Source organism: Phocoena sinus, chromosome 11 (assembly GCF_008692025.1).
Source record: "Phocoena sinus isolate mPhoSin1 chromosome 11, mPhoSin1.pri, whole genome shotgun sequence".
NCBI lineage: Eukaryota > Metazoa > Chordata > Mammalia > Artiodactyla > Phocoenidae > Phocoena > Phocoena sinus.
Window position 1 is genome coordinate 79,422,446 of NC_045773.1, and position 15,532 is coordinate 79,437,977.

Sequence of the window (15,532 nt, forward strand, 5' to 3'; positions counted from 1 at the left end):
ATATTTATTTTTAAGATTCTTTACAGACCCAAATATGTAGATAAGCAGGTGGGTAAATAAAGACTAATCGTTGTGACCATGCCAATGGTGTGAACACAGGCAATGGCTCCAACTCTTGGGATGTTTCCCTGAAATGAGGGGCCCAGCTGGGCTCCATGGTCCCCTCAGTTTGTTCTGCTGTAAAATGCCATGACTGCCCCGTGTTTCAGTACTCATTGGACTATAAATGCTAAGCAAAAAAAAGAGGAAAAACCAGTAGCTAAAATGAAATTTAAAACTTGACGAAAGATATGTTATAAGGTTATTCCTGAGGGGTTTATGTAAGTACAGGAAAAAAAATAAGTCAGACAAAATCAAAAAGAAATATCATCTAATGTGGGTACTAGGGTTTCTTTTTAACTCGGGAATATCTGATCTGAGCCTATTTTTATAAACTTGATTTAATTTAAAGATGATTGCCCCCTCATCCATTACTTCCCTATGTACTCTAAATTGTGGGTTAAACACGTTATTTTCCTCCTCTATTTCCTGAATCTCTCTATTCAGGGCTTAGATACTGCTCAACATCTTCCAATGTTTTCGCCAAGCTGTCTTGGAGGGAAATCTGTACTTCCTATTACAATGCTTTTAGAACCCCCCAAATTCAGCCACATGCACTTGGAGGCGATCTACCCAGCACTCTTCTTCCCCTCTTTACCAGGGAATTACCTGTTTGAGAGGTTAATTATGAAGTTGTAATTATATCTCTAGGGCTTGAGAAACGTATAAGACAGATAGATACTTAAGTTCTGTAAGATTTAATAGTCTTAAATACTTTTTCTCTAGAATATTGCTAGGCGTAATAATAAACTCTATAAGAGCCTTCTTAAGGAAATGGCTCTACCATCTATCAAGTAGGGGAAAGTAAACGGCTCGCTCTAAGACACCTGACAGCTTGCTGCGGCTTTGTCCCTGGAACACAGAGATGAGCACAGCGCTGGGCCCACTCCTGCGCACTGCCCTTGCCTCCAGGCCCGCAGTCTCCACCTCGGAGGCTAATTAAACTGCTTTCGCTCTAGAACAGGCCAGAAAGGAAGGAAAACAGGAGTTGTGAGCATTTCACAGACTGTCAGGCATAAAAGCAATGATAGTAGCATCTACCAGCCTAGTCATAAAACCTTTACCTTGGCTTATGAAACACACGTGGCGGGGGGGGGGACCAGACCCAAACCTCTCCCAGCGGCAGTGCCTCTGACGATCAGACACATGCTTCCCACCAGCTCCTGCATCACACGCACACCCCCGCACACACACGGGGAGACCCCCGTCACAGCCCGAGGCTGCTGGGGAATTCACTGCAAGATTCGTACTGATTTCTCCCCTTTTCTTCTCTTTTACTACTCCTTGGAGAACTGAAGCCAAAATGAAAGGTTAAAAATCCAAACAGGAGTACTTGCAAGTGTTTGTTTTACGTATGGCTTGAGTCTCAGCCCCAGAGATTTAGCAGTAGTTTTGTGCTATAAACCTGAACAGTGTAGTCCTGCCCCTAAAAATGCATACAAATCTTACTTATCACGGAGGGAGCTTTCCTCCCCTTCTAGCTTTAAAGGCTAAGGGACTATACTGTCAAAATAGGAGGCTTAAGTTTTGATTCCGATGTGTCTTTCACTCTTCCTTAAGCCTTCAAGATCATCAAATTTGGTTTTCAACATCACTGTTTTATAGAAAAAATAATCTGGCCTGAACTTAGACCGTTCCAACCCTAAACGCAGACCTCACTATCTACTCTTCTTAGCTTTGAAAAAAATAACCTCTCAAAGCTCCAAGCTGTCTACAGTGATCAGATCAGGATGGAGAGGGCTGACCGACCACAAACATACCAAACGCAGACTCCACCCACTTCCTTCCCCGGCTGCCTCCAAACAAGAACCAGGCATTTATTAAATGCTTCATAATAAAATGCTCACAGATCTGTTCTTTGCGTTCTGTTCATTTTCTCCTCTGTGTTCTGCTTGCGTAAGAGTATTTCTGAAAATATTAATTTTAATTCTGAGCATAATGCAGATTATAAATAACAAAAGAATCCATAGCAAAGCCGCCTATTTTAGATAGATGTGCCCAGAAGGCACATTTGTACAAATAACTCTGGCGTTTTGAAACATCGATTTTGTAACATCCTCGAAACACATTACTGTACCTGCCCTCCCTGTTCTCTCCCCCCACGCAGCTGCCTTTCTCCACTTAGGAGCACAATTCAGGACGGTGACACGAGTACATTTAAGTGAGAGGAAGCTGTGTTAACCTCTGACCTACCTCACAGAACATATAGAGAGACAGCAGCGTGAGTCCAAGGTTATACACCACTAAAATCCCCCGACAAGAGAACGGCGGCCTATTCTTCATGTATTTGGGTCCCAGCCACACAATTAGCAAGTATAGGATGGAGCAGAGCAAAGTAGGGATATAACTGTCCAGAAGAAACCATCCTTTTACTCTGGGATCTGGAAAATATTAAAAGAAACAACATTTAGTGATTAACAAAGTAGATACAAAACTAGTAACAATGTTTTTCAAACATTAAAACATTAATTAAAATTTCCCAAGCCAGCAAAGCAACTGGAAGAGGAACTGTGAGTCTTCAATATACAGCCTCAAGGTGAGGCTCACACTCATGTTCTGAATAACGACGTGCGTTATTATTCACAGGTTTTGCTAAATAATTAAAAAAAATCCTTTCCAAAGAATCTTAAAGAAACCAAGGAGAAAGCTCAATTTTCCATTAACTGGATTGATTAACCAGGCTTGCTGAATTATGCATGGGACAAGGAAACCCTAGACATGGCAGTCTTTGAGCTCCAAAGCCCTCCATCCCAGCCCAGTGTCAGCCAGTCTGCCCAGCATGCGCAGACTCAGAAGACGTGCCACTCAGCCAGCTCAGAGAGCGTCTGATTCAACAGGCAGCGTCTGCCACGAGTGCCATGGGCAACAGCAGCGGGAATGATACTTTAAAAAGTGAGGGTGAAGCAGCAATGACCAGGTAAGTGAAGAACAGAAGCTTGAGAGGGAAGACCTATACTGATTCAAGGAAATTACTGGCACAGGAGGGACCTCCCTGGCTCCCCTCCCCTCTCCTAGGCAGGAAGGAGGAGGAAAAGGAAAAATGCACTCCAAGTGGCTGCCCGCGGCAACCTGACAGCCCTCCCGTGGCTGGGAACAAACTCCCTGGCAGCCGGATCCCTTGGGTGTTATATGTCCCCTGCAAGACTCAACTCCATCCTCTGGCTGACTCCTAGGAAGCCACCTCTGCGGCACGTCCCCCTCTGCATCCTGCTGCAGTGAGCCCCCAAACCTGTAGCCTGCCCTTCGCTCTACATACCCTCCAAGGCCCCCCCACTGTGGAGCTCAGAGGCACATGCTGGTTTCACTTCCGTATCCTCTAAGCACAGCAGCTAAGTGGGGACGGTGTCTCAGCCCCTTCTTTGAGCTCGTGGCTGGACCATCTTGCTACTCTCTCCAATGCTCTCTCCCTTGACCTTGTAGGACAAGCACAGGTTAAGTGGAGCACACATCCGCTTGGGGAACCACTGTCGGTCTCCTTTCTTGCCGACACCCTAAATTCCCGCAGTGTTTCTTCTCTTGGCTTTAGAGGGAGATGCCCTCCACCCTCTCCCCACTAGTGATGCTAGGGTGGTGGCTGCCAGTTTCTGCCGAACTGTGCTTCTCAGAAGCCCTTCAGGGAAGCGGCCCCCCCAGCGAACTTAACAAGATGATTCTTAACCCCTTTTGTTCTCAGCTCTGGGCTGGAAGCGGTTGATTCTGAGAAAACAAGTTCCTCTGCAGCAACTAACATCAGACTGTTACAAATGTTGATGTGCATATAATCACAAACATAATAAATGCGCCCACAAAAACCTCCCATTTCCTTTTACTTAACGCTGTTTTGCACCATGCTTTTTAAATTTTATCACAGATCTTCATCCTTCTATGTGACCAAGTATCCAAGTACTTCCTGGGTGGCTGGCCCCAACCCCAGGCGGTAAATCCTTAGGGATCTGGTCAACTGTGGAGACCTAACCCACTCCCTGGGGGCTGGCTCAGACATAAGCATGTGGAGCAACTGTGGCCACTGAACTCTGAGGAGATGACAGTTTGTGAAGAGCTCTGGGGAAGAATTTACGTGTTCTTAAAACCGTGCAAATGATCGGACTTCTCCCTCCTCCTCTGGAGGTGTAGCCTAGAGCTGCAGCGGCCACCTTGCAACCACGGAAGCTGGGAGAACCTATCCTGAGGACAGAGCTGCTGACATACCGAGGATGCAAGGTAGGAAATGACAAGAACGGGGTTCTTGGGTATCATCATGGAGCCCCTGAAGTGACTCAGGTCACATCAAGTAAGCTAATAATTTTTATTATTGTTTCAGGCATTTAAAATTGGATTTTTGATCCAGCAACACTCAAAGAAGGCATCGTCCCAACACCAGCACACAGAGATACATCTGGCTTGTTCTTTTCCAAGGGCTGCACACTAACTTGACTTGTCCCCTATGGATGCGCTTCTAGATTATTTCCAGTTTTGACAAGCGATGCTGTTAAGGACCTTCCTTATACATACCTTTGCTGAGTCAAAGGACACGAGCATTTTAATTTCAACAGAAACCACAAGTGCCCTCCAGAGAGGTCACCCCAAGTTAGACTTTCTCTACACCCTCACTATTACCACAGATGGTATCAGCCTTAATTCATCTCTGCCTTACTAACAGATGAAGTTCCTTTTATTGTTTTCTTTTGTATTTTAAAAACCACAAGTGAAACAGAATCTTTTCATCTGTTTAAAAGCCTCTTGTAGTTTTCCTAAGAATCTTCCTGGGAACTCCCAAAGTTCCTTCTTTACAACTAAGACATTATAGATGACATTAGAAGAAGGTGTAATATGGAGCTGACCTACTTCCTAAAAGGTAATGAAAGATGAAGAGCAAAAGAGCTCAGGTGTATATATCTAGCCATTGACGTGACACAACACCAAAGGACATTAAAAAGCCCTTAGGGGCTTCCCTGGTGGCGCAGTGGTTGAGAGTCCGCCTGCCGATGCAGGGGACACGGGTTCGTGCCCCGGTCCGGGAAGATCCCACGTGCCGCGGAGCGGCTGGGCCCGTGAGCCATGGCCGCTGAGCCTGCGCGTCTGGAGCCTGTGCTCCTCAACGGGAGAGGCCACCAACAGTGAGAGGCCCGCGTACCGCAAAAAAAAAAAAAAAAAAAAGCCCTTAGAATTGTAAAAGGGGAAGAGTTTTAAACTCCTATCGCAGCAGTGCATTTTGGAAGTCAGTTTCAGCTGAAGACTCACAAGAACTGAGGAAACCATGTCACCAGTAGTGGTGAAATCTGTGGCATTCTCAGGCTGCAAGTTTGACGGCAAAGCTGAGCTCCAGCCAAAGTCAGCAGAGGGTCACAGCACCTGTGTCTCTGCCCCAGCAGCCAGGGGACCTCAGAGGACTCCAAGCCCCTGGTATCCAGGACAAAGCGTTACTCTAATCACTGGAAAATGCTCATGTTTTCTAGAATGTCTTCATGAAATATTTACATGTGCCTGTAACAAGGAGCTGGGGGGAAGGAGGGGGGAGCAAAACCCAAAACCACCTTACCTCGGGGGCCGAGCAATGCCTGGAAATAGGTACTAAGTGATGCATCAAAGTGTTCCATTTTAAAACCTATTAAGAAAAAGAGACACTGGTTAAATCTCTACTCAAAATGCTTTTTGTATTTTTTCATAAAACAACAAGAACAAATTCTTTTCAGGGAACATGCTCTGGACAAGGTTAAGTTCCTCATGTACAATTTCTTTTTAAACTCACAAAAGTAACTTATGGGCTAAGTTCTAATTTGAAAATCAAAAGAAAAGACACAATCCCGTGAATTCACTTTATAAATGAAGCGCCAGTTTTCTGTGCTTCTTTTCTCAGCTCTTTAAAAACTCTCTCCGTGAAGCTTAAATCTCAGTGAGGAGAAGGATGGAACTGGATAGAAAGGAGGCAGACAGGGAAGAGCCCATCGGGGCAAATAGGACCGCCACAGGGAGAAGACAGTTCCTCTGCTGGGTACTTTTATTAACTACTGTCTTAACGTACTCACGTCCATAGTAAAAAAAATTCAAACATTTAAAATGAAAAGAGGAGGTAAGAAAAATCTCATCACTTTGCTCCAACACAATCCCTCCACCCCACTGTTAGAAGGAGCCTACTGGTACCATTTCTTGGGTATACTTCCAGAGATTTCTCTCTTTTGAGCACAAAAGAAGTCACGCCAAATGGGAGTTTTTACAATTGTTCGTCACAACCCATTAATAGATGATCAAGTCAACTTCGCATTAGAAATAATAAACTGATCGTAATAATCACAGTGCTTTGCCCTTAGTGAGAATGAATACTGTCACGAATCTTCGGTGTTACTGTACCATACTTATGAGTATGATGTACTCAGCTGCGATGTGAAGTATATTCTTACTGCGGTAACTGCAAAAAAAAAAGGCTTGGAAAAATATTGCTGATTGTTTTCACTGACAACATCTTGGAGATGATCTCCTATCACTGGTTACAGACCTACCTCCAACTTTAAGACTTTAAAACTCCCTATTTTCCCCCCATTTAAGATTTACATTTATAGGGTAGCGAAGCATCTTTTCATCTGTGTATTGACTAGATTTTCTATATTAAAGTTCGGAGGCATACGTTTAACTGTCTTGGTCATTACTCTCATAGAAATAACCACAAATATTTTTGCTTCCAAGGGCAAAGGCAAAATTGGTTTCATCAACTAGGCAGTTAATCATTTGCCATCGATGACACCTTGAAAGCAGCAGCGACCAGGGTTCCGTTCCAGCATCTGTCCTGCCCTGGGGGGAGACTTGCAGGGTGCGGACTCCCTCAGCCAAGAAGCCACCAGCTCCCACACACCCAAGTGCCAACAATTAGATATGCCACCTTTGTCATTCAACAGCTACACAACTAGGTAGAAAAGCGTGACAGGCTGGCAGGTGATTAAGAGGCTCCACGTTGGGCTCCTTATCAGACAATTTGGGTTTGAAACCCATTTTTTCCACCTAATAGTAATATGGCCTTGGACAACTTATTTAGCCTCCTACCTGTAACATGTGGGAAATAATAATTGCCCCTCAGGCTGTTAAGAAGAGCAAATGATCTAATACACCAATACGCCTAAGGTCCTTAGAGCAGTGCCTGGCGCGCAGAAAGCCCTCCCATAAAGGTTTCCTGCTGTGTGTCTGCCGCAGGGTCCACTCCACAGTGGATACCGCCAGCGTCCGTGTGCCCTGCCCACTAAACTCCCACCAGTGAGCCCACAACATCCAATGCAAGTCCTAACACCCGCAGGGGGCAGCAATGGAAGGTGGGACAGTTGACAACATCTCCGGAGAGAGGCACCTGTCAGCGTGAAGCATTATCTGAGCTTGAAAGATGAGGCTGAAATGAACGTACTAAACCTACCTGTGTACAAAGGATTGTTGAATAGGGAAAAACACAAAGAGTTCGCCTGGAGGCCTGGAACAGACTAGATTTTCACGATGGGGGAGAAGGCACGCGCTGAACACCAAAACCAACCGAGTTTGCCAACACGCAGATGTTGGAAATGATGTACATACGCATTAACAGCAAGCTGTAAAAGTCCTAGCAAGTAACAGCATTCTGGGATCTAACGTCAGGAACACACCTGACGAAAACAGTAAGAACACGCTTCTCATTTTTAACTAAGAGCCCTTTCACGGGAGCCTGCAACCAGTTTTGGTTTCTATGTAGGGAGGATGTAGAAAAGCTGGAAACAGAAGTCAAGGAATGCTCAAAAATGACAGGAAACAGACCTGTGGGGTGGAGGTGGGGGGAGAACGTTCGTGGACTTAGGGAAAAAATGAGGCCCAGGAATGGGTATAAATGACCCATCGTTACAAAGATGACAATGCTGACATCACGGCAACAGAAAAGCAGCCTGGCTAAACACAAGGCAAAATTTCAGTCCAATCGCACTGAACCCAGCAGCAGGCCCCCAGACGAGACTACGGGATCTAGTATGTGGTGATACTGAAGGCTTCTGTTACGGGCCATCTGCCCTGAACGATCCGAATCTGAACCCGTCCTGAGCCCTGCAGGAGGTGGCAGCACAGGGGCTCATTCTAAGACGGAACATCTCCACACGCTTCTGCCAGTAAGAGCCCAGCTGTTCTTAGACCACATTTCCTCTCAGCTTGAGAATTCTCTCAGGCTTGCAGAACTTTTCACCATCCAACTTGGGAACACGTGAAAAAGCTAGCCAAACAATCACAACAGTAGTAATTTTCAGAGAGAGCTGCTCATAATTCCTGAAACGTCTATGTCGAGAAGGGGGAACATGAGGCCCTAACCAGCAGAGTCCCTGGCCGGGGAATCGGAGGCCTGGTTGTGGGCTGGATGCGGCCACGTTCATGGCTTCCCCCAGCCTCTCCCCGGGCCACGCCCACAACTGGACACGTCCCGTGACCTGCTCAGAAGGGGCTGTTTTTACACTGGTCACCAGGAGGCTTCTCCAGCAAAGGTTTGCTTTCATCATCTCAGCACAGTTCTGAGTTCCTGTCCAGCCGGCCACACGTCCAGGTCCCTTAATATCATGGATTCATTTCTCATTCATACCACATGCTTACCAAGCACCTGCCCCATGCCAGGAGCAGAGGCAGGACGGCCCTGACGGGTGCAGCAGGAAACAAAATTCCAGGCTGGGCAGGAACACACACGTAAAATATGGTACGTTAAGTGACCGTCAGCAAGAAAAAATAAAGCAGGGTAAAGGAGACGGGATCATGGAGCAAAAATTTACTTTGGAAAATGCAGTCGCCACTCGGAGATGGTGACCACAGAGAGGAGAAAAAGGGCACTCCAGTTTGAGGGCCAGCTGGGGGCAGGGGCCTGGGGCCATCTCCCCTCTGTCCTCCCCTCCCCGCCCACTGGGGTTCACAGAAATCAACCCCACGGCGCGGGGAGCTCGTGGCCACCGGCTGGCAGGGGAGGCGGCTCCTTAGCTGCACTCACACCGGTCCCCGCATCCCCTTCGCGGCTCCCTGGCTGGCCCGCCTGGCAGGAACAGGACAAAAGGTCCCAGCAAGTGAACTCCCGCCAGGCCGGCCCGCCCTGCTGGGCGAACTGTGCACTTGCTGAGCAGCCTGTGGGCTGAGCTGTACTCTTTTGTACTTTTCTAAAGGAACGGGAGAGGCACGGGGCCCTGCAAAGCCCTTGACACTCTGCCTGGCGATCTGGGATCACGGGAATGGCATGACCCACTTTGCACAAGGTGCCCAACTGCACGGCCAGGTCTGTGGCCTGCCTGACTGTGGCAGATCCCTATCTTCCAAGCTGCACGTGGGCTGGGAACGTCACTTCTTAACAACCAGGCAACCTACTGGCAGCCTGGGCGAGCTGGGCCACTCAGGCACACAGCTGCTCTGGACAATTGTACTAGCAGGGACCAAGCCCATGTGCTGGGCCCACGCAAGAGGAGCTCTGGTCCTGAGTGCAGCCAAAGAATAAGCCATTCTTTGATGTGACTGGTTCCCCACACTCAGACAGGAAAAAAGGGAGAGTCAGCACCTCCCAGGGGCCAGATCACGCTGACACCTAGCCAAGCATCGCCTCCTCACCCTCTTTAACCAGGAGTCTCTGGCACTCGCTCAACCTACGGGCCTCCCAGAATGACAGGTCACGACAGGGAGTAATCAGATACATTAAGGAAAATTCCAACCACAACAGCATCCAAAAGCTCTTCACGAGTTCAAGGGCCACACACAGAAAATGACAACAATGAAAACAGGATAAGGGTAGAGAACACGGGCAGGTAAATTAGAATAGATTTTAAAGAACTCCTCTGTACGCACATTTCCCAAAAGACACTCTTAGTTGAAAGCCACTTCCCACTATCAAATTCGGGACTGTTTCTGGTAACCATGCAGCTGTATTACAATTGCGCCTCCTTGTAAGTATCTCACTAAGAAATGATTAACTAGGGCCAGTAACTACCCTGTATTAAAAGAGGATGAGAGAGCATTCAGTACACCTTCATCTAAATCAAAGATTAGTTCTGTGACGCGGCAAGTTCCTGGCACGTGTACTACGTGAGCCTCAGGCCTAAATTCAAGAGAAACGTTCAAACGACCACAGCTCAGAATACACAAACCTGGAAATACTGATGAAAACAGGGCACAAAAGGGCAAAACCCGAATCCCCCAAAGAGAGCCGGGCTCCTGTGGAAGATCCATCTGTCCATGAGTTGGCTCTCCCCAGGAGCAGGCCCAGGTGAGTCATCTGCGTGAGGCCGAACAAGCATTCGTTTTCACTGTGATCTAGTATCACACAGAATTTGCTGGAGGCTTGAAACAAGACACAACAAGCTCTATGGCAAACCAGTGCCCCCCCCTTCCCACGCGGCCCCCAAGAGAGACAACAAACTGTGAGCCAATGGGGTGGTGGGGTGACCACAGGGAAGGTCGCTGGGGTTAAGGAAAGCTGCTCCCACCGCGATTCTCAAGATGAAGTTATTGGTCTTGGTAAGAACGCAAATGCTGAGCATCTTGGCCATTTATACCTGGAGCAGAAGAAAGTGAGAGAGGTGCTGAGCACGTGAAAAGTACTGAGATCTTAAGGCAAATTTGTTTTAAAGGATAGTAAGATTTAAAAAAAGTATAAAGGAAGTGAATTACCTAAAGGAAGTTAATTACCTAAACCCACAACCAGGCTGTTTGCTGACTCTCAAGCTTAGCAGTGACGATTGATTTTCAGGGTCAAGCCCTGGTTTTTTTTGCTGCCAAGGCCATGGTGGCAGGGAGAAGTCAGCTTGCTTTGAAAGCCCCCTTTCCTGTGAAATCAGTCAAGTCACATTGCTTTTGGTTTAAAGATGTGTTTACTGCAGACATTTAACTACTGTTAGCTTCCTCATCGTGTCCTGTTTTATTTATTTATTCACTTAGAATTGTCACAGTTCGTCTAAAAATGAGTCAGCTAAACTGAGCTTCCAGCTCCAAGGGGTCAGGAGGAAATCTCTCTCCACTTTGTATTCTCCAACCCATTCATCCCCTTAACAGTCAACTCCTGTTAAGCAGGCATGGGAACATTCCAAGTTGCTGCCAATAACACAAAACATTAAATGGTGCTTTAATTTGGTAGTCACAACACTGTTTCTTGAATTTAAAAAGGTTTTTCTTGGTTGGAGAAAATCAGCTTGGGAATAAGAGGAGGAAAATGACCACATCTGCTCAGAAATGTTAAAATATACAACTGTCATAGAGACCCTAAGGAGAAAAACATCTAAGCACTAACAAGCCTCCAGATATGAAAGCAAGTTGACAAGAGAATCCTTTTAGAGTGCTGGCACTTAAAAAGAAGATAACTCCGGGGTTTCCCTGGTGGCGCAGTGGTTGAGAGTCCGCCTGCCGATGCAGGGGACATGGGTTCGTGCCCCGGTCCAGGAAGATCCCACATGCCGTGGAGCGGCTGGGCCTGTGAGCTATGGCCGCTGGGCCTGCGCGTCCAGAGCCTGTCCTCCGCAACGGGAGAGGCCACAGCAGTGAGGGGCCCGCGTACCGCAAAAAAAAATAAAATAAAATAAAAAGATAACTCTGGATTAAATCTTGGCTCAGGAGAAATTATCTGCCACATCAATAGATAATTGGTGTGGTCCCCTCATTCCGACAATCCAGAAATCTGTGCTTACTCTCATTCCCCCAAAAGCTTCTCATACTTTCTTACCCTCATTCTAAGGGCACATCCAACTCTCGTTAATACTCTGATGGAGTCATTCTCTCCTACTGTACATACTGTACAGCAAGCACGTGAGAAAGGACACAGCTCTGGCTGGGCTTCAGGCCAGTCACTGCAAAGCTGGGGCACCGCCAGGCACCACCAAGTCCTGCTATAGGTCAGCGCTGCGGTTAAAGGCTGAGCCCCTCGTTCTGGTGTAATGGACAACTGGGGCGTGGGGGGGGGGGGCGGGGACTGTAAATGCTGCCACACTCAAGTTTTCCCTTATCCAAAAGTTAGATGAGACAGGTTGAAAGGGAAGCCCACGTCACCTCCAACTCCTTGGTTGCCACCAGTTAACTGAAAAGCACTATTCTAACCATTGCCGAAGGACATTCTATTCTTCTAAAGCGGTGGAGGGTCACACCCACTCTGTTCTTAAATGAATCATCTGTGGTCCTTCCTCCCTGTTCATTCTGTCTTCAACCTTTTCTCCAAGTCCCAGGTTAGGTGTCAAGTGACTCCCCCTTGGCCTCTAGTAGCTTCTAGGGGAATTCTTATTCAGAGCTAAGGAACAGAACATATCATCAAAGTTCTTCCCCAGTAAAGACCCCACACACCAACCCACTTACCCCACAAGCATCTGGAGAGGGGTTCACTGTAGAAAATTACTCTCGGGCGACTCAATTCTCATTGGAAATCAGAAGAATAAAACCAGTGACATTTGGCTTCGGTTGAAGCACACTGTCATTTGGAAGAAGACGAAGCGAATATAGACACAGAAAGCCCCTTGCCGCTGGATGAAGGCCAGACTGCTGTGGACGGATGGAGAGCTCTGCTCCCACGAAGAGCTTTGCTGACAGTAACTCATCAATCCACACGAGGCGGTGCGACAAGGTGAAAGACCCGAGTGCCGGGATCAGGTCTTCCCATGACTGGTTTTACTTCTGTGCTCCTGGTGATGCTGAGAGTGACTGCCCTTCATGCTACCAGTCGTCGGAAAGGCAGCTGAATATTTAACAAGCACCTACTATGTGCCAGGCAGTATACAGTACTGCTCGTTAGGAAAACGACTGACGGAGACAGACATCACTCTGCCCTCCTGAAACACAGTGGTTGGCAGTGTGCAAAGACCCTGTGGCGAGCACTGGGCAGGAGCCCGACAGCCAGGGTTCCAGCCCCTGCTCCACCATTTACTAGCTGTGTGACCTTGGGCCAGCTACTTAATTTCCTCACCTGTAAAAGAAGGGCCATTGAAAGTGCCTTCTCTATGGGATTAAATGAGTCAATAATATATGTAAAATATTTACAATCATGCATGCACACAATAGGTGCAAACATATCTGTGTTATCATCATCATTACAGAGACCTCTGGCATTGACCAATTTCACATTCAATGTTCATGAGAGTTTTTGCTAAGCCATAGACTGGGGTCCCCTGCAAGTCCATGGGCAATGAAACCTGCCCACATCCACACCTCACAGCTCTGGCATTCTCTACTTTGGATGGGATGACATAATATGTGCAAATCCAGGAGACTTTTAAGTCTCTAGATAAATTCTCTGGAATGTTAAGGGGACACTGGTCACTGACTTCCGAGTGGAAGAGAAGATCAGTGTTCATACCATCAGCACAGAGCAGAAGTCAGTCTGTACCTGACATGCCTTTTGTACTCCTAGCAACTAGCACATGGTAGATGCCCAATGAGTTCATTCATTTACTACAGGTGCAGAGGGGGCTGAGATGCCAAAGGTCACAGACTTTGGGTGGAGCCAAAGTTTGAAGCCAAGTCTCCCACCCCACAACCTACCTCTCTTAAAATACCCGGTATGGCCTTTCAAGGGGCACGTTCATAATATCATTGTAAAGAGGATGGTGACAATATGTATGAGTGGTTTTGAGTTCACACAGCTTTATCCATGAGAATAAATGCAGAATTAATTTAAAATAACACTATCAGGTTAAAAAACAAAAACAAAACCAGTTGTATTCACAGTGGGATATTACTCAGCCATAAAAAAAGAATGAAATATTGCATTTGCAGCAACATGGATGGATCCAGAGATTACCATACTAAGTGAAGTAAGTCCGACAGAGATAGACAAATATCAGATATCACTTATATGTGGAATCTAAAACATAACAGCAATTAATTTATATACAAAACAGAAACAGACTCACATAGAAAACAAACTTATGGTCACCAGAGGGGAAAGGGGGGGCTGAGGAGGGATAAATTAGGAGTACTACGGGATTAACGGATACAAATTACTATATGTAAAATAGATATGCAACAAGGATTTACTATATAGCACAGGAAACAATACTCAATATCTTATAATAACCTATAATGGCAAATAATCTGAAAATATATAACTGAATCACTTTGCTATACACCTGAAACTAATACAATATTGTAAATCAACTATACTTCAATTAAAATTTTAAAAGATCAGTTGTAGGGACTTCCCTGGTGGCGCAGTGGTTAAGAATCCGCCTGCCAATGCAGGGGACATGGGTTCGATCCCTGGCCTGGGAAGATCCCACATGCCGCAGAGCAACTGAGCCCGCGTGCCCTATAGCCCACGCGTTGCAACTACTGAAGCATGCTTACTTGAGGGCCTGAGTGCCACAACTACTGAGCCCGTGTGCTGCAACTAGTGAAGCCCACGTGCCTAGAGCCCACGCTCTGCAACAAGGGAAGCCACCGCGATGAGAAGCCCGCGCACCACAATGAAGAGTAGCCCCCACTTGCTGCAACTAGAGAAAGCCCTGCGCAGCAACGAAGACCCAATGCAGCCAAAAACAAACAAAATGAAAAAACACAAAAACCAAAAACAACCAGTTGTATTCACTCATGATGCTTGGTAAGAGAGACCTTAGGAATCTCCATATTAAGACCTATTTGGGAAGTCAGTGGGAAAAGGGTGGCAATCCTCCTTGGCCTCATTTTCATACGCCCATCATCACTTCCACCATCTCAATCAGTGATAAAATTATAGGCTTATGTTTAAAGTGCTGTGATTGTCAGTTATACTGTAATTATCTGCTCATTTGTTCATAAGCCCCATTAAGCTCCAAGCCTTCAAGGGCAGCACCTCTGATGTTCCCATCTGTGCCTTCAGAGCCTGGATCTGTGCCTGACAGACTGCCGATTACTGGCTGAAACTATGAATGAATGCGTTCACGTCTTTCAGTTTCACATCAATGGGTCTTCCAATCTGTCCGCATCTCACAATCACCTAGAAGCTTTAAAAAACAGATTTCTGGGACCTACTCCTAGAAATTGATTCAGTAGTCAAGAGGCTGAGAAATTTGTTTTTTTTTTTTTTTTTTTTGAAAAGTTCCTCAGGTAATTTTGATGGGCAGCCAGGCTTCTTTGGGAACTACTGCTGTGTACATAAGCTGGGCTTTGGGACTAATGAAATCTGTTGCAGACAGTATCCATGTATTGTATTACAATGACAAGAGTCTAGACTAGGACAGGGGTCAAGGACAAAATGTTTTTCATTCCTACAAATTAGGTTACAATTCCCTGTTTGCTCTAATTCCATCAGCCGGGGTGGGGGGGGGGGCGGGGAATCATCTCTTAAGCTGAAATAAACCTCATTAAGTCAGAGATCAGTTCTCCTACCTTTTAAACACAGTGTTACATAGCACATATAACATATAGCCAGCAGGCATTAAGTAGTGTAAGCCCTTCCTCCACTCTGGAATGTTGTTGTAAGGAATACAACATAATATAAGGAGGGACCCCTTACCCTCTGTCAGCACTTCCCAGGCTGACAGGT

At 46.4% G+C, this 15,532-nt stretch overlaps 1 protein-coding gene across 2 annotated transcripts in view; it reads right to left on the reverse strand.

The window, feature by feature from the left end:
- Positions 1–15,532, reverse strand: part of ELOVL5 (ELOVL fatty acid elongase 5) — a 70,767-nt gene that overhangs the window by 19,923 nt on the left and 35,312 nt on the right. For both annotated transcript variants that reach the window (XM_032648815.1, XM_032648816.1), the window contains exons 2-3: positions 5,618–5,683; positions 2,293–2,480 (exon numbers count right to left, since the gene is read on the reverse strand). In XM_032648815.1, the coding sequence (XP_032504706.1) occupies positions 2,293–2,480; positions 5,618–5,675 (246 nt within the window). In that variant the 5' untranslated portion in view covers positions 5,676–5,683. The remainder of the gene's footprint in view (positions 1–2,292; positions 2,481–5,617; positions 5,684–15,532) is intronic.